The 19737-nt window shown below is 40.0% G+C and overlaps 2 protein-coding genes across 2 annotated transcripts; both read right to left on the reverse strand.

Moving 5' to 3' along the window:
* Window positions 1-401: 401 nt before the first annotated feature.
* On the reverse strand, window positions 402-14689 carry LOC306977249 (uncharacterized protein; the record flags this gene model as incomplete). Its single annotated transcript, XM_079575456.1, has 21 exons — window positions 14641-14689; window positions 13129-13267; window positions 12187-12375; window positions 11942-12107; window positions 11127-11269; window positions 10845-11044; window positions 10588-10723; window positions 9978-10197; window positions 9836-9908; window positions 9439-9691; window positions 9016-9165; window positions 4613-4753; window positions 4245-4433; window positions 3906-4071; window positions 3514-3656; window positions 2240-2439; window positions 1843-2073; window positions 1657-1778; window positions 1513-1585; window positions 1177-1246; window positions 402-740 (listed from the first exon to the last, which is right to left on the reverse strand). The coding sequence occupies exons 2-21, from the start codon at window positions 13258-13260 to the stop codon at window positions 402-404; spliced, it is 3336 nt and encodes a 1111-aa protein (XP_079431582.1). The 5' UTR covers window positions 13261-13267; window positions 14641-14689.
* Window positions 14690-17233: 2544 nt separating this feature from the next.
* plpp6 (phospholipid phosphatase 6) lies at window positions 17234-19569 on the reverse strand. The gene is made up of 2 exons (XM_079575121.1): window positions 18956-19569; window positions 17234-18239 (listed from the first exon to the last, which is right to left on the reverse strand). Exons 1-2 carry the CDS (start codon window positions 19413-19415, stop codon window positions 17872-17874), a joined length of 828 nt encoding a protein of 275 aa, XP_079431247.1. The 5' UTR covers window positions 19416-19569; the 3' UTR covers window positions 17234-17871.
* Between the last annotated feature and the right edge of the window lie 168 nt (window positions 19570-19737).

Raw genomic sequence — 19737 nt, forward strand, 5'->3', positions numbered from 1 at the left:
AATGATCACGTGTCTTAAGCTTTTAGGAAAATAGCATAAAAAAAAAAACACACACACACTCACACACACATCTAGACTATAATATATAAAGATACAACAGTGTTTGGAGAGAAGAATCTAAATTTGGCCAAAAATGACTTGTGTGGAAGGATTACCTCAGGCTCACAGATTGGAGGGAATCAGAAATTGATTCTTTGGTGCCATCGCCTGGACAATAACGATACTCCAGACATAACGGTAAAGCAAGAAAAACTTGTTCTGCTCAAAAATGGTATGCAGATAACTGAATTTTGGACTAAAATGCATTTATTAGAATGTGCTATGAGACACACATACACACTTAATTAAAATCTTAGAGTTTTGTCTTAGATAAAAGCAGTAAAAATTTGTAAAAATTAAAATTAAAATTTGAACAACAAGAAACCTTTGTCTAAAACATTGTCATTAGTTGGGAAGGCCTCATTTTTATACACAAGAGCAGCCATGAGCACACTCCCCCCAAATGCCAACAGCCACATAGGAGACCACCCCGAGGCCTCGGAGTGAGGCTCTGGGACCTCTCTGGTGTTAAAGGGGCAGTCTACACGGTCCCACTGGGTAAGGATGGCCTGGCGTGCCCCTGACCACTGTCCCGGGCCACTCAGCCGAAACTGGTATGGAGTACAGGGCCCAAAGAAGACCTTCGCCCACAGGGAGGGGTCTCTCAGGAGTGGGCCCAAGAAGCGTGGTTTCACCCCGACCTGTTAGGGACATCATTTTTGTACTTGAACTAAGGATGAACATTTTGTTCAGCACGTCCATTCATGGGTCACTTATAATCAAGATTTCATAGATTAGCTATTAACTGTCAACTTGATGCTTTCTATTTTTTTTTACAAGCTGTACTGAAATAACTCAAATTACTTTTTGGTATTTTGCGACAAGCCCATGAATAGCTATATTTAATTTGCCTGCTTGCACTCGCTTTTTAGCACCGGTCTTGATAAATGACCCCCCACAGTTTTTTGTTTCACATAACCCCAGACTTATGCTTTACTTAATGCTTGTTATCATAAATTATGTTATGCTTTCATCAAAAATAAATCCATTATCAGTCAAAAAACCATGTGTAGCAGGTGTACAAGCTGTGCAATGCATATTTACAGAGAAACGGCAAATACATCTAAAATAACTAACCTTGTCAGCCATAAAATCCAGATAAGGAATGTAGTCCACCTGCAGAGCCGCCTGGAGTGGGCACAGGTAACTGAGGCGACACAAAAGCACCACATTTCATCATTAGACTTTCATAGGTCACATCATTCCACAGGACTGTGGTTTTACAGGAGAAAGGTAAATTGACTCTTGCAAATTTGTGGGCATGTATGGATTACTACTAAAGAAATCAGGATCAACATTTGTGCATTTCATATTTTTATACTTGAATTTCCATAATTGATACAAAGATCCACAGTGTGATAAAAACACACTCTCAAATCTGAAACTGGCCTCACACAAAGCAGCAATGTTCACCTTTTCATGCTCCTCTTTCTTTCACCCTCGATAACACTTAACATTTTGTCTTTGGTGGGTAGACGGTTCAAACCTAGAGCAGAAATTAAATCAATAAATAAAATGTGTTGCTTTTGATTTGCCTTGTATAACTTACGTTTTTACCTTTGAACACACTTGCAGCCCAGCGAGCCTGCATCTCCACCACCGGCATGATCGGACCCTTTGTTTGGAAAAGGCCCATAACCACCAATGTGGGTTGTTGCAGTGACGGAGGAAATAGTCTCCTAAATGCAGTTTTTCAAGTTAATCAGACAGGTAAGAGTAGAGGTTTAAACACTTTGTGCTTACTTGTACAACGTCAATTCCCCTTTTGGTCCCTGACACAGAGACTGGGGCAAGAAGGCAAAGTTTGCAATGTATCCTGTGCAAAAGATGACGATGTCGAGTTTTTCCTCTGTATCATCCTCAAATACAACCCTTGATTCTTTAAATGCTTTGATATTTGGCTTGATCACGACTTCTCCAAGGAGGATTTGGTAAGGGAGTTCATCGTTTATCACTGGCCTTCTGTCCATAGCTCTAGAAAGGAAAAGATTAGAAAATATAGTGTATGTTGAGCCTCATTCACAAGACACCTGGATTATCTTTATAAAAGGTGATGTGGCCCTACTTCTAAAATGGAGTAGTAACAAAGGTTTTTAAATTGAACAACTTTAACAAACTTTTGCATTTGCTGGGAGCTCACCTGTGTGTGGGCCTAAGCCTGTACAGCCTGTGGTCATATTTCTGGTTCAGAGCTCTCTCTGTGATCCAGCTGACGAGTCGAGAGGGGAGCAGGCGCATCAGAGACCCATAAAACCTGGTGATACCTGTCATGTCTAAAGGGAGGCCACTGTTCGACATCCTCCCAGCCACCCAGGCTCCTTTGCGAGTGCTGAGAAAAGTCTGCAAAAGTAAATAAACCAAACTCTTGTTCTTGGTTGTTGGTGGTGCAAATGGTGCAAACAGGCCACCTTGCAAGTCTACCCAAGGCAGCGGGGCTCCAATAGCATTACCATGATGGAGTTAATGACTTATGACAACACTGTGGTGCTTTGAGAAGCTTGCTATTTTATTGATTTATTATGGATATAGCAATGGCACTGGGCGAATCAGATGTATTGTTTGTATAAACTTCGTAACGTTCATTGTGTCTACACGTGTTACAGAATCACTTTAAGGGTTCATTTTGTCAGACACTAGGGTTAGAGATGTTGACATCTTTACCAGCTGATAAGTGACACCTCACCGCACGCCGGTGATACTTCTGATGACGGCCTGCTGGTGGCGGCTGAATCATGTGAATGTAAAGATTTCAACATCTAACCCTAGTGTCTAATGAACCCTAAAAGTGATACTGTATTGTTTGTAACCACATACAACCACACCAATTTAAAAGGCTTATAATACACATGAGAACAACTCTGCCCGATTTAGCCATTGTTTGAGCTCTTCACTAAAGATGTTAATGTTAATCTGTAGTTTTAATCCGTCTGCCCCTTGAAGAAGAAGCTGGACAATCCAAAAGAGAGTTCTTCCTATTAAAGCTGGGATACCTGACTTTCTGTTGTTGTTAATTTGTTTCTACAACCAGAGAGTGTGTATTGAACACTGTAAAAAGTAGACCTTGTTTCATGGTCTTCACCTAATATTTTTTTAGTAATACAAGTAGAATCTAAATCAGTGCAATTTATTTTGGGGGTGGTCCTGACTTTGCCACCGCTCAAAGCTGTACACGGGTTTGAAACATGCATATAAACAATTTGTTTGGACAATTAGGACATTCAGGAGGGATTGCGAGAGCTAGAAACGAGTTTGGACTAAATCAAAAATGTCATAGTTTGTGCAGGTAAAATCAGGTACCCCAAGTTTTGAAACATATAACAGACACTATTGCCACTGAAAACACTTTACAATGCTCCCTAATAAGTGTATGTTGTAATACTATAAAAAAAAAAGGGGGAAAAAACAGTACCTGACCTTTTCTGCAAATCTGCTGATCTCTACAGCGATGTCGCCCCCTGAGTTGCCGATTCCCACCACTACTACCCTCTTCCCTCGGCACCTCTCTGCATCCTTGTACTCCCAGCTGTGGAAGCACTGGCCTGTGAAGGTCTCAGAGCCTACAAAGACACAGAGGGCATCATTTATTTACAGTTGGACCAATGTACATCTAATAAGTTCATCTTAACTCTGCAGTTAGTTTATTCAGTCAGTCATATCGTACAGCTTTGAGTGTGCCTATTAGTACAATATGGTTTTCAAATAGAGAGAGGTACATGAGGAGGGGCATCCAGTTAAACATAAACACATGAAAACGGCTAAAAATATGTGTTTACTTGTACTTTTCCATAGAAAAATGTGCACTCCACCTGTAAACTCTGACATGGGCAGGTATGGATGGGTGTAATGTCCAGAGCACACCATCACTGCATCAAAAACATGGTGCTCTTTCTCTCCGTCCTGGTTCACTGTCTCCACGTCCCACTGACCACTGACAGGAAAGTCTGGCCTCTGCACCACACGGCTCACTTTGGTCTGAAAACACAAAGAATTTATTTATCTTGATAGCAGTTTGTTTGTAGTAGTAGTGCAAATATATATAATGTAGTTTTAATCAACTACCTCTTGGTTTTGATGCATCCAACAAATACCCCAATGATCATACAGTGCATTGAATATATGGCAAACACCAAAATAAAATGTCCTACCTGGAAATGAATGTATTTGAGCAGGTCAAAGTGCTGTGCGTAGAGTCTGTAGTACTGCAGGAGCAGGGAGTTGGGCGTGTAGTTGGGATAATGGTCTGGCATGGGGAAGTCACTGAAACACGTCATTTCTTTGGATGTGTTGGTCACCAGCGACCGATAGATACTGGACCGTTCAGGCTGAGGGGACTCCTGAGGGCGGATTGATGGACAAAAACATTATGCTGTATTTCACTGTGATGTTTGGAGGGATTTGCTGTACTTCTTTTGCAGCTTGTTGTTTTTAAATGATATAATTAATATGCTTGTATAGCATAAATAGGGGTCCGTATACAATTTACATCGATATGCCAAACAGTGATGATCCAAACCTTGAAGTTCCACAGTCCTCCAATGTCGTTGCTGCTCTCGAAGCAGACAGGCTCCAGTCCCTCCTCCACACAGATCTTGGTACAAACCAAACCAGAGCTCCCTGCTCCAATCACCGCCACACGCCGGACCATGATGCACCTCTGTAACAGCAGAAACACTGAATTGTTTTAAGACCAGCTGCAAAGTGTCTGTTCAGTTGAACTAGTCACAACTAACCACTGTAATAGGCAACACATATTTCCATCTTGGGGCTATGGTTGAAAACAGGCAGATTTAAGATGTTGATTAATGTGCATTGTTCAAATAAACTAAAAATTACAAAAAAAAGTTTTTTAATTGTACCCATGAAACCGTTACACAGGGGTGTAATGTTAAAGTGTATGTAACAGCATGGAGGGTACAACAGATCGCTGGTCAGTGCAGTCAAATATTCAACCAGGTGCGTTTAAGAGAGGGTTTCATTGTTCTCCACACCTTTATTTAGGCTTGGAACCTTAATGCACCTCACTCTCACCATAATAATAAAAATAAAAATAAAAATACCTATTTTTTTTTTTTTTATGCCAGTTTAGTAGGATCAGTTTTTTTTCCAGAGACAAATTTGATCGTTAACAAGATTAGCCGTTAATGGCAAAAAGTGCAAGTACAGGGTCAGGGTGTAGCTACTCCAAAAACATCAGACATCAATTTAAACATTTAGTCCAGTAAGCTGTTATGTTAGTACAGTTCCAAATAGTGTGAGCTAGTGAAGTCTGCTCCTGGTCGCTTTGAGGTTTTAATTGAGTGAAATGATTACTCTGAGGGCCACCAGACTTATCTGAGGGCCACACTTCCACCTTCCAGAGGTGGGTGGAGTAGCCAAACATTTACTCAAGTAAGAGCAACTTTACTTTTTAATAACTTACAATTTTCAAGTGTGACCCAAATAAATACTTAAGTAAAAATAAAACAGTACTAGAAGAAAAATGTTACCCGAGTACTGTTTGAGTACAGAAGTCTGATTTATTGTGACTTAAATTATAAGAAACAAAACTTGTAAAAATGTGATATTCCTAATATTTCTACAGAAGATTCAATACAAATTTATCAGATGTATAGGGTTAGGGATTTCTGAACAAAAAGGTTCACGAAACACAAACTACATATACTTTAGTTTGACGTTAAGCTTTGGTAAATTAAAAATGTACGCACAGTGGTATAAGTTACTTTTCTTTTTTTTTTACTCAAGTAAGAGTAAAGATACTTAACTTACTGTATGCTACGTTACTCGAAAAATTACAGAATGATACAACTTTTCTTCAAAATGTCACACTTGAGTGCAAGAGTGCCATGTTATTGAAGTCATTCGGAAATAATGCAGACAATATTCAAGGTAGGCTTTAAGTACGGTTTAGATGTGCAGTTCAATCCAAAACTATGAACTTTATATACATTGGCATATATATAGGCACTTTTGCAGCAAGGAGTCTTTCATATCCAGACAATCTTATGACATGGTGAGGGTCGTGACTCGTAATGCCTCGATCTGGTTAAAACAGTTTCTTTTGTCTTCATAGAAAGTGTAGCAGAAGCACAAGCAGAAAGTATTTTTGTTTCCGCCCCTCTCGCGCTATGGCCAAATTGTTTTGCAGCCCTTCGCAACAACAAGTGGTTTCATGTCTCTCACCTGGACCAGGAACCTGGGTCCACTGTGCTGTGAGGCTCCACTCTCGACACTGGAGTGAGTTTCACATGGACTTTACTCCGCGATCACTGATTACACCACAGCAAAACCTGGCGACATTTTGGGACAATACAGATGGCACGAATCACACAAACCTTGGGAAAACTACAATCTATCCAACGATGCCAGTCGCCCAGCTCTGGCACACGTGAATAACACCATGTCAGCTGTTAAAACTACACATTGCATCTGATCTGTCTTGTTTAATTTTTCTTTTTGACTACATTTCATGAGCTAAACCTAATCTGACTCCACGGATAGTTTATGACTCGATACTGCCATCTAGTGGCACATCAGGAGAAGTTACATCATTACATTTCAAGTAACTCGAGCTAGAGTGCGTTTAACCTCTTAACTTCCACCTGAACGGATCCCATTTTCTCCAGTTTGGCTTTACCCTAATCAAAAACCTTCTTTGGGGAAAAAAGCACCAAAACAGCCACAAAAAAATGAGAAGAAAACAAGGATGTAAACGCAACAAAAATGTGACACAAATTCAACAAAGATGTGACAAAAATGTGACAAAAACTCAACAAAAATATGACAAATATTCAACAAAAATGTGACAAAAACTCAACAAAAATGTGACAAAAACTCAACAAAAATGTGACAAAAACTCAACAAAAATGTGACAAAAACTCAACAAAAATGTGACAAAAACTCAACAAAAATGTGACAAAAATTCAACAAAAATGTGACAAAAATTCAACCTAAGAGTTACAAAAATTCAACAAAAATGTGACAAAAACTCAACCTAAGAGTTACAAAAATTCAACAAAAATGTGACAAAAACTCAACCTAAGAGTTACAAAAATTCAACAAAAATGTGACAAAAACTGAACAAAAATGTGACAAAAATTCAACAAAAATGTGACAAAAATTCAACAAAAATGTGACAAAAAACTGAACAAAAAAATGACAAAAATTCAACAAAAAGTGACAAAAATAGAAGAAAAAAAACACAACACAGCAACAATGCGAGGAAGAAGATCAGTTTTGTGGGTCTTAGCTTTCAAATGAGGTGTTACACAGGCCTATATAATAGCCAAAGAGGACAGAATGCATTTGGTTAAGGCGGGTGGTAAGAGGTTAAATGTATGACCAAAAAATGACAAACTCCCCCTAAATAAAATGCAGCACCAAATTGTGTGAAGTTAATGTCCTCAAAACAGAACACAAGGCAATGGGGATATCAAAGGAAAAGGAAATCTCGGACTGCACTTTTGCTCAGAGGCATTAATACTATATTCAGTTTATATTTTGCCAAAAGTGACTCAAAGTAGTGTAAGTCAGCTACATTTTTGAAACAGTAACATGTAATACAATATAGAATATATTACAATTTTTGAGTAGCTTGCCCAACACTGATTCCAACAACAATGACCCACTTAATGTTGGTTTCAAGTAGATCCTAAATGCACGGCTTCATATCCTAGAAATAACTGCAAATGTGACAGTAACCAGGCCTGAATCACTAAACCAAGTCTGAATGGGCCGTTCTCACTCGACTGGCCTGTTCATTAGGCTTGCAAATAAGAGGCGGGTAGAGTTGCCAAAATATATAATAATATTATAATAATATAATATCAAGTAAGAGTCGAGTTATTTTTGCTCATTTTAAGTCCCTTTGTTGTGCTGTTATATGGTTCCATGCAAGAAAAATCTGGGAGAAAATATCCTGATTGTGCCATATACATGCAACAAGAATCAACAATACGTTTGATGATTGTGGCCAAGATGCTCACATCTTGGCATTAGGGCAATATAGGTGAGGCTTTAATAAAACAAGTAGGCTGACATTTCTTGTTCATTTTACTGTATTTCATCTAATGTTGAGATATAAAATTGACAGTGAATGTTCAAGGGTCACTGCACACATAAGGTTCCAACTATAATGCATCCAGGGTTTGTGGAAATTTCCTTTTGTCTGAAAAACCTTGTCACATTTAAATAAAAAATATTTCTTGTATCCTCAAACAAACCAGAACGGATCAAATCTCGTTTTATAAAGAGAATAAAACCTTATTATTCATTTTTGTTGAAGCATAGAGTCACTATATTTATTGTGTCTTGACAAAGGAAAAGGAAAAGGAGCTGCATTCTTTATTTATAAAAGATGATGAGATCGATTAATGATTTAACATATTCTGTGATTGATGCAGTCTTTTATTGTTGACCATGCATGCACACTGAAGAACAGTTCAACCATGTTATTATGAACAGTTTTTTAGTTCCTATATTCTTATCTTGATAACAAATGAAATCCCTCTGAAAGTCATCTCACAGTGCTGCCTGGAGGAACTGAAACACTACACTGTTTGATTTGATGCAAAATGACACTCAGCCCAGTTCCCTTTGGAGATGGCCGAGATACTCACATGAACCAAAGTGTTGTATCACCAGGGGGCCGACAACTTTCTTTGCACTGGCATTTGTATAAGAAGGATTAAAGGAATAAAAGACAAAGCCTCAGTCAACAAACAACATAACACAATGAAAAGCTTTTTGAGTGCTTTTATGACCGAAGAGTTGTGTGAAGAATACAAACAATATACTAGGATTATGCATGACTGTAATTCATTATGGTAGACAACAATATTGCAAACTAAAGCTTTTGTGACTTGTAATGCTCTTCTTTCTTTTCATGAGTGACAGATACAGAATTTAACTACAGGCTTAAACTGTTATCGGGCGGATCTTTGCAATGAGGCTGGGAATTCTGTCCGGATTTTGTTTATGAACGTAGTACGCAGCAGTTCCTCCAGCCGTCACAAACATAATCAGCTTCATCAGGCGACCAAGGGCGGACTCTTCTGACTCCTCTTCAACCTTAACAGAAAGAAAAGTCATGCAATTGTAATCGGTAATTACATATTGGTGTAAAAGTGACTGCCTGTCTGCATACTACACAGCAATTCAGGCATCTGTGCCCCATCCCCCAGCGTATCTTGATGATGCCCCACTTTTTCATTAGTACCGTTTATTGCATAGAAAACAATTTTAACTTATACAAGAAGTTGGTAAGTTGGATAATTTATCTTTGGGTGATATTTCTACTAATCTTGACATTCATTTTTATTGTTCACTTATAATATACAGAACCTTTCTTGTCTTGAGAGCTTGGTACATGCGATCAAACTGGGTGAAGATGGCCCTCCGTGCACCGTCCCACTTCCCCGGTCCCATGATGCGGTACTGATAGGCGGTGACAGGACCCCACAGGACCTTCTTATACAGTGGATAGTCTGTGAAGAAGAGCCATGGCAGACTCGGCCTCGCTCCAATCTCCCCGGCCAGATCATCCATGTAGGAGACGAAATCCACCTGCAGAGGCGACTGCTTGGACACAATGTAACTGAAGAGAGAAAGTAAGAGTGTGTGATGAAGGGCTGTACAATATATTCCAAAATTATTGTTACCTCAGCAATAGTTGAAGCAATAGCCATTTAGCAATCTTGCAAAATCAGATTGAACTTTAGTTAATATTAGAAAACCTTACTTTTGCTCAATGTCCTTGGTGTCTTTCTCCACCAACTTGACCATAGCCTGGGTGGAAGGGAGTTTTCTTAAGCCTAAAAAGCATGAGACAGCACAGTCAGATTTCTGGAAAATTGACCACTTATCACATTGTGGAGGCCTACCTTTGAAAACTCGAGTGACCCAGCGCGCCTGCATTTCAGCCTGGGGCATGATGGCCCCCAGGGCGTGGATGAAGCCGACCACGGCCAAAGTGGGGTGTTCAAGCGTCGGGGGAAACACATGCTTGTACAGACCGACACGGTGGCCCGTCCTGTACATAACATCTTTGGGCAGATATGGGAAATCATAGTTGTAGCCAGTAGCAAAAACAATAACATCAACCTGGGGGGAAAAAAGACACATTTACTGTAAGAAAGAAGAAAAAAAAGAAAAGAAAAGGCTCTATCAACTGATCAACATATGGAACTACTTTTTACCTTATAAAGATTGTAGTACACGCATTGTTAATACTTATTAAAAAAATAAAATATCTCTGTTCATTAGGCTAATAGATACAATTGGGCACCTATGTCTTTTTGTTGTGTAATGCCTACACCCATATTTTAGGCAAAGGAAAGTTTCTCGGGAGTCCCGTTTCACAAAATCTCAATCTATGAATGTCCTGGATCTCCATGTCACAGGCTAAACTCTATTCATTCACAACCTACTCCGTGTAAAAGTTTCTATGTTGTTGTGTTGTTGTATTGTATTATTATGTAAAGTTATAGAGACCTTTTCGACAACAGATCCATCAGTGAATATGACGTTGGATCCACTGATTTCTTTGATGTTTGGTTTGATGATGACAGAGCCGGACAGGATCTTCAGCGGCAGGTCATCATTTATCACAGGGATCTGATCGAACAGCCTAGTGGTGCCGAGCGGGAACAACAGGTGGAGGGTGCGTGAGGACATCGGCAATATAAGTGTCAATTATTCCAAAACAACAATAAAATCATTTGAACATTGTCAGTGTCAGAACCACATACCGATGCTTGGGTTTGAGGGCGTACATGGTGTGGTCATACATGGCATTGAGTTTGCCCTCCCCGATCCAGTTCAGGACCCTCATGGGCAGTAGCTGGAACAGGATGTGCACAAAGCGTGTGTTGTATTTCATGTCGACCGGGAGCCCATTGTCCGACACCTGACGGATGACCCATGCCCCGCGACGGGTGCTCATGTACACCTGAAGAGAGCAAAGTTACAACAGCATAACAGTTACTAAAGCAATGTATGACAGTTTGTTTGTTAATGATAGACTACCGAACCTGCTCAGCCACTCTGCTCGACTCCACTGCAATGTCTCCTCCTGAGTTCCCAATGCCAACCACCACCACTCTCTTCCCGTGCATGTCTTCGTGACCCTTGTAGTCCCAGCTATGGAAGTACTTTCCCTCAAAAGTCTCAATGCCTGTACAAAAAGGCTGTATGACAATTATAGTTCCTCAAACAATAAAATGTTTGTGGGCATGAGACCTGAACCTCTGGTACAATACTTAAACACAATTTTGCTTGGTGGCGGGACAATTTTTTTCACAGTCAGAAGATGGGGAACCGAGACTCTCCACGTTGGCTAAAACTAAAACGCTGCTTTGCACATTATGGATTATTTAAAGGCCTATATGCGGGTGGCCAGATTTAGACATTTGACCTGATAGTGCCTGCCCCTGCTATATTGTCCCCCTTAAGTAATTTTCCCATCCTTCAATGCCTCTGACTGGGACAACCTGTCAGGAACAGTGTGGGACCCCAAAGCAGTGCCTGGGGGAAACCCATTTCCAAATCTTAGGCCAGGTTTGGTTAGGACTACATATAGTTGGAGGATTTAGCTTATAACTCAGTGTAAGTGATGTCGAAGAGGGGAACTATATGCGTTCTGTTATAACCGCCTTCAATGCCTCTGACTGAGACAACCTGTCAGTAACAGTGTGGGACCCCAAAGCAGCGCCTGGGGGAACCCATTTCCAAATCTTAGGCCAGGTTTGGTTAGGACCGCATATAGTTGGAGGATTTAGCTTATAACTCAGTGTAAGTGATGGCGAAGTGGGGAACTATACGCGTTCTGTTATAACCTATGCCTTACCTGGGAAGTCTTTGAGTGGTAGATTGGGATAAGTGTAGTGACCAGAGCAGCAGATGACCGCATCAAAGACATGCCTCTCCTCTTGTCCATCTTTGTTCTCTGTAACAACTTCCCACTGTCCTGATCTGGTGAAGTCTGGCCTCTTTCTTACATGTTTCACAGGGGTCTAAAAATGTTATAGATTATAAGGACTGTATTTGTGTAGCTTTTCTGTATGTTCTCCAAACTTGAAATGTAATGCTCACCTGGAACCGAACATATTGCAGCAGTTTAAAATGCTCGGCGTACATCCTGAAATAATTTTGGATTTTGGAGTGGTGCATGTAATTGGGGTAGTCAGCAGGGATGGGGAAGTCGCTGTAGCACATCATTTCTTTGGAGATATTTATGGTGAGCGAGCGGTAGATACTGGCCCTGTTCGGCTCTGATACTTCCTGTATAAAAGCATGCACAATTACAAGATTTAGTCATCTGTAGAGCAAATCCCTTTAAGTAGCTACAATAAAAACAATCTTTAAAACACTGGAAGCCCACAGCATAAATGAAAATGATGAATTTGTATTTATTATGAAAAAGGTACAAATATCCAGTATGAACGGACCATGACCAAAAGTTACTGTTAAAATTTGTCTTAAGAGTTTTTGATATTGGCCATAAGATTAGCCACTGTTAAACTGAATCCAAGAAGGAAATATATTTTGACATGATACTCCATTGCAGGGTCAAACTGTAAAATGCTTTGTTATAAGATAGAATATTTTTTTACTTGAATGTTGTGGGCCATGATCGAGGTAAAGGTCCCAAGACAACACCAGTTGAAACCAATAATTTGGTGGGAAACAGCAAAATCATTGTAAAATATAAAGTTCATCTTTAAAGGACTTTGTGATCCAAGTCAGTGGTTCCCACCCTTTTTTTGTCTTGGGAACTCCCTGAACCTTTCAGTGATAGTCGTGTACTCCCTACCTCAAGGGTGTTATTGCGGTTTAATTAGAAATCAATCACTTAAAAGTATAAAGACCTAAAATGCTCCCAAAACTACACATTTTACTGCAAAATATAACTTTTCCTATCAAGATAATGTACAGATTACATATTTTTTCTCTCATCTGAAATAGTTCCAATTGCCCCCTGCTAGGTCTTCCATTACCCCTGGTTGGGAAACACTGATCTAAGTCATTACTTGCCCTGAACTTCCAGAGTCCGCCCATATCATCGCTGCTCTCGAAGCAGGTTGGCTCCAGACCCTCGTCTAGACATGCCTTGATACTGGTCAGACCAGAGGGACCGGCCCCGATCACTGCCACGCGCTGCACCATCTTTGAGCTGCAGGAAAACAAGTGTTAGAACTCTCACTCTCATACATAACAAGGAGATACGCAAACTGCAATCTGTTCCAAGATGATAAAGATCTTATGTAGATGTAATTTAATTTCATCGTAAAAAATACACAACTATATACAGTGGGGAAAAAAAGTATTTGGCCAAAATCCAATACAATTTCTATGTACCACTGTACTTCACTTTATTTCATGTCCCCAATGGGGCCATTAGTTTTGCAGCACACGATAAATAAAAATAGATACATAAAAACAGACAAGAACAATAAAAATGCATTCATTCACCAGTTCAACAAGATGCCGAAGTGCAAAACCTTACAAAAACAGAGTCCATGGCAATTTTTGTACAACAGAACAAGAGAATACAACAACTTTTTTTCCCTCACACTGAATTTGGTGCCTGTATACTCCTTTTATACTCAGCGTTTAGAGTGGAGATGGCTTTCATTATCATTTGAAACCATCCTAGACTAAAAACTTTCTTGAACCCAGAAAATTCACAATATTTTCGAACTTCCATCATAGCCTTTTTTAAGGCTGTTACTCCACAGTTTTTGTTTTAGAACCACTGATGCACAATTAGTCTTGTATTAAACAGCTCATTATTACAGTCCAGACATTAATGTTGTTGCCATTATTACTTCTGCTCAACACATTACAAGGTGTAATTTCAAGGTTTCTTGTTTTTACATTTGAAACTGTAAATAAAGTGATTCAGGAACTCAAAATAAACACTTGAAAAGTCCCATTGTTAGCAGTGGAAATGTCTAATAATTTCATCTTCAGATAGAAACAGGGGGGACTGGCCATATGTCCATTCTGGAAGAGCACAGAAGGGCCACTGGTTTGGCCTCTCAATTTTCTCCTTAACCTCCTATCTTACGCCTTAACCGAGCTTTGCCCAAATCTAAATGCTCAAAAGAAAAGCGCCAAAATAGAAAAACAAAAACGAGGATGAACACGGGACAAAAATATGCCGTAAAAGCAACAAAAATGTGACAAAAACGTGGCATAAACATTACAAAAACCAACAAAAATATGACGAAAACAACAAGAAGAAAGAGACAAAAACACAGCAACAAAGCAATGAAAAAAGCGACAAAAAAGCCACAAAAAAGTGATAATACACAATGACAAAGCCACAAAAGTAATGAAAAAACGTTGCAATCACTCTTGTAGGTCTTAGCTTTCAAATGAGGCGTTACACAGTTGCTCTCCAGTTCAGGAGCTTTTAGATTTGGGTAATGTCAATATGTATTTGTGCTGTGCGCATTTACACTAATTTGGGCCACACTGGTCAGAGTCCAGGGCCGTTTTAAAGTCCCAGTCTGTCCCTGGATAGAAATATGATCGTCTTACCTTGTTCCTTGCTCTTGGGGCTGCAGAGGATAGGTTAGATCAGGACGGGTTTTATACCTGCACTATAAGTACTGTACTGTACATCTAAACTGATATCACTTTGCTCCACCCCCAAGAGACAAAAAGTGACCGAGGTCCTCAGGGCAGATACATGTTTGCACCTGATTAAATCATGAAACCATGTTGCATAAAAGCAGTTTATATTTTTACAGCTAACTCACAACATAACATGTTCCTGAAAAAATTAGTTAACAATTCAATTCAGTGTGGAGATAAGGTAGCATTTAAGTATGTTTGTGCAGGAGGCGGAAAAATCTCCTTGAAAAACTTTAACTTTTCATCTGACAAGGAGGAAAAACCTAATCAACAATAATCAATAGTCAAGCCAATTGTAATGTGATCAGTACAATTCATTTAATCTGTGCCTAATGCTCTTCTACTTTCTGAGTATCAATCTTTTGCTGAGCACATCAATCACATCCAGTGTCTGGAAATAAATCCACAGTCCATGATTGATTTCAATTCATTTATATTTATTAAAAACAACTGCAGCTAACTTAGAATGACCCTCATTGAGACAAAACAGTGCACAGTTTCTACCACAGTTGTACCGTATGAACACAGTGTAGGCTTATAACATGACACAACACTCTATACACTTTAATATCTACAGCAGGCAAAAGAAAGTGATTTTTGGAGTTCAATAAAAATGCCAAATGAAGAATGTGCAAATACAAATAATAAAAAGAAACACATTTTGCTCCAGCAGTAAGATTTGACTTAGGTAAAAGTGTGTAATATTTAAGACAGCAGTTAATCCCACTGATTCCGGTCAGCAAGTTCAATGGTCACACATTGGCTCAGGGCACCAGCCAGTTACTAGTTTAACACATTTTAAGTTAGTAATAGAAAAATTGGCACGGATTACACCTGGCATAAAAAGTTCACTTCCACACACATCACCAAAATTATAAAGCGATGCGAGCGAGGAAAGCGTGTCTCGTGCCATGGCAGTGATAAAAACATACAGATGGTGCGTCAAGTCAAGTTTGGATCAAAAATCCAAAACATAAAATAATTTTCAAGCCCTGTAAAAGGTCAACTCGCTTCCTGACCCCGCTTACGCCAGACTCCGCGGTTGGTTTAGCCTAAGGCCTTGTCAGTGGAGCATTAAGATCTAAAGTAAAACATTATTAAGTATAAACTCTGGCTCAGGGCAATGACAAAGCAAAATCCAAAAGACTCAGGACACCTCGTACCTAATGACAAATGTGAAATCAGTTTTGACAATTGCATACAGCTGAAGATATTTTTTTAGTAAAACGTTATCCTGGACAAACAACCACTCATTCTCTTATTCGCCAGTTTGCCTTCTAATATTGATGATGAAATAAAGGATTTTTTTCCCTTAATAGCTCCGTTACCACAAAGACTTCTGCTACTTTGGTGAAAGTTTTAAGCAGCACAGATTCAACAAAATAACAAGCAAATAATTAAAAGGATTAACCAGTAGCTTAATTTTAAGACACGTCATCATTTTGCAGACTCCAGACTCGCATCCGTTACCAATCATTAGCCAGACCGATCCTTAAAGTGTTGAACTAACTGCTCTGTAGCCGATCGAGTCGCTAAAACGTGCAGCAATGTAGGAATGACAAACAAAACTGGCCACTTTCACTGCAACTGCTCCAGATGAATGTGCTTTGATGAATGAGGCCGATCCACAGAGTCAAACACTGGAATGTTCCATATTCACAGCGCAGTGAGGAAAGCCATGCCTTCAGATACTAGGTCACATAAAACTAGAATTAAAACTATATGATTATTCCTAATTAGCAACTAAGGATTCATTATTCTTTCATTTACATTAGGGCTATATCTCGTCAAATTATCATCACTAATATAAGCTCAGACAATATTCATATCGCAATCCACCAAGTCGTCGATTGGACCCATTTTAGTTTTGTTTCACACAATTTAATGATGATATCTGCAAACTGACATCTCTCACCCTTTGAAGAAGAGAATTTGGTGATTCTCAAAACATTGGGCAAAAGTGAAGAAATGTCCAGTTGAATTGGTTTAATGGACTGTGCAATAAAATCATTATCGCGATATTTAAATTATCATATTGTTAATTTACATAAATTAACTGTGGAATTGACCAGATGTCAGCTACAACAAAATAATGTATTTATGAGCATAATTAAATAAGACAAATTGATCATTAAATAACAGCAAATTAACAACTCACTCACATCTACTCCAAGTCACAGATTAAACAGAAAGATAGAAAGAAAGTTTTTGTTTTGCTGATTAACCCAAGAAACAGCTTTACAATGTGTATGTAATGAACTGCGTGATCTTTAAGCTTTCTATCTGTTCAGACAGATTAATTTTCAACTCAATTGCCCCCATCAAAGGGAAAATATAACAGCTGAATGGTATTTATATTTAATCACAGCACCAGTTGAAACATGCCGAGCATCTCTCTTCTGCACTTGCGATGCAGCAATGTTGATATAAAAGATACATTAGAGGAATGGGAAGTGTGTATATTGAAGTGTTTATGAAAATGATATATGATATAATACAGAAACAATATAATAAGAGGATGCTGGCTTTCAGTAGATTGTGATGCTTTTTGCTATTAAGGGCTAAAAAACAAAGGTTCACTATCCAGCAGTATTTGCCTAGAGGTTAACTGGTGTATTATCTGTCATTAACAACGGATAATTTGATAAAGTTCCTTACTTTGAGCAAGTGACAGGTGGACTTAACCAATCACAGTGAAGAGTGAAGTCTCAGCAGAAGCAGAAGCAGGCAGCTTTAGTCAGTAATAAAGGCAATATAGAAGAAACTAAATGTGTAATTGTGTTACAAAGGAAATTGTTCTTTTTTTTTTGTCTTGTTCTGAATAGCAGCAGAATTAAGGGAATGACTGTGGACAATCTGTGGTCATATAAAAAGGTTAAGGTTAATGGAATGTTCATTTGTGTCTAAAAGTGACTGAATCGTAAAAATGTAAGATGTAAAATCATGTTAAAAGATTATAGTTTTTAAGTTATGGCCTAAATCGGAGTTGCTGGGACAAAAATGATCATTAGAGTATTAAGTGGTTGCAGAGACGCATGCATCGGTGTTCACTTCCACAACAGTCGCTTCTGTTGTTTCTTCATTACAATCATATTTTAACCTCTCAAAAGATTTTACTTTTTCACCGTGCTAAAGTCAGACGTTATATCCCAGCAGCCCTTGCAGCGTCAGCGGTGAGATCCACAGCATCTCTATCAGGTTGTACTGGACGTATCCCATCCAGAACCCAAACACCACGTCAGTCACATTATGTCTCCCCAGCATCACCCTGCTCAGGCCCACGATGGCGACCCAGAGGTGGACCAGGACCCTCAGGGGGGCGGCCAGAACCAGGTGGGCCAGGACGAACCGGCCGCACATCGCAGCTCGAGTGGAGTGGCCCGAGGGGAACGAGTATCGGTCCACGGAGAATGTAGCAAACATGTCCATGCGGTTATGAGACGGACGACGCCGACGCACAAGTGCCTTGACGATGCCGACCAGGACCAGGTCCAGCAGCAGGCCTGGCAGAGACACAATACACAAAGATAAAAGAAACAAACAAAACAAAAGACAAAGCAAAATATATAAAAAGGTTCATATATTTTGACGAGATGCTTGCACTGTCTGCCAAAAGTAGACGGTCTTTCAGTTCCACCGGCACCCTTTACATGTTGTCCTGATTAACATGACAGCTCCTTGCCAAAGAAAACTGGGTCAATCCATCCAGCACGTTTATATGTTTCCATAAGGTTTACAATAACTTACAACTTGTTCCAGTTGTTTTTGCTTTATGTATTTTCCATCCCCCCCCCCCCCCATAAGAATCATATCTCATATTTCCAATGCCAGATTTTACAGGCTGTGTCTATTACTCACATAAAACAGCCATGCAGACTTTTCAAATAGTCACTCTATCCCCCAGGTCAGAGCAGTAAGCGATGTGTGTGCTGATCAACAAGAGTGTGATAAATCCGATGAGCGACTCAGCAGTTTGATGACCTCCTCTTTGAAAAGCATTTAAAGTAATTGCACTGACTTTAGATGACTAGACAGCGCCCTCTGGAGGTACTGGTGAGGGAACCTGATCTGTACAATGTAGTCACTGCCTGTATTACTTATCTTTACAACCCGCTTATCAAAAGACTAATGTGCAAAGACGCGCACACTTAAGGGTCCTCTGCTGACCCTCTGTTTGTGGTCGTGAACGAAACAGATGTTGATCGGGTTGCTGCATTACCGATGAAGAGGTTGAGCATCACTTCTTGTCCCGCTGCACTGTCACTCTTGTACATGCAGTACACGGTACCAGCCAGCCACGGGATGCCATGCCCAGATATCTCTATCAGCTTCATCAGGGGCCGAACACTGCCCCAGGAGGCGTCCTCACAGGCGCATACCCCGAGCCTCTTGGACATCCACAGGTCGATGGCCAATAGTGAGCTCAGCGCCACCCGGATGAACGAAGGGTTCAGCCGTATGCCGTCCTCCTCGGGCCCCTGGCCGCTGGCGGAGCCGGTGGAGGAGCTGGAGCCTCGGCGGCGTGTGGGGCTCTCAGAGGCCCTCAGTCGGGCTGTGGCGGGGTCCGAGCCCTGCCGCTGCAGCAGAGACTTGTTCATGAACTCGAAGCGGTCACTGGAGCTGCTGACCACCGGGCTGCCTCCACTGCGAACCGGGTTTTTGGTTTTAGGAGACGGCATGTTCACTTTTCAGTAGCACCGACGTCTCTCTCTTGAAATTACAATGTGTTTCTAGAGGTTTTCTCTGTGATACTATGCGGAATTTTGTTTCTTTACTTATCTTGTCAGCGTTTGACAATTCGCTTCACGTCTCGATGTTCTGTGGTGAAACGCCATCTTTGTTATGCTAGCCGCAAGGGAACATGGGAAATGTAGTTATACAGTCGTCACTCGGCGCCCCAGATTTTAATATCCGTGACAACCACAAACAAAAGAGCGAAATTATATTTAATAATTTCTATCATTATTTATGTTTGCAATTGTGACACCGTCTGAGCACAAA

Source organism: Gobius niger (assembly GCF_951799975.1).
Source record: "Gobius niger genome assembly, chromosome: 17".
Classification (NCBI taxonomy): Eukaryota; Metazoa; Chordata; class Actinopteri; order Gobiiformes; family Gobiidae; genus Gobius; species Gobius niger.

Excerpts from the sequence above, each read along its gene's own strand:
- plpp6 (XM_079575121.1), bottom strand. The coding sequence starts at position 19,415 with ATGCCGTCTCCTAAAACCAAAAACCCGGTTCGCAGTGGAGGCAGCCCG. Across the intron at positions 18,240-18,955 it reads GATGCTCAACCTCTTCATCG|GCCTGCTGCTGGACCTGGTC; the intron begins GTAATGCAGCAA and ends TGTCTCTGCCAG.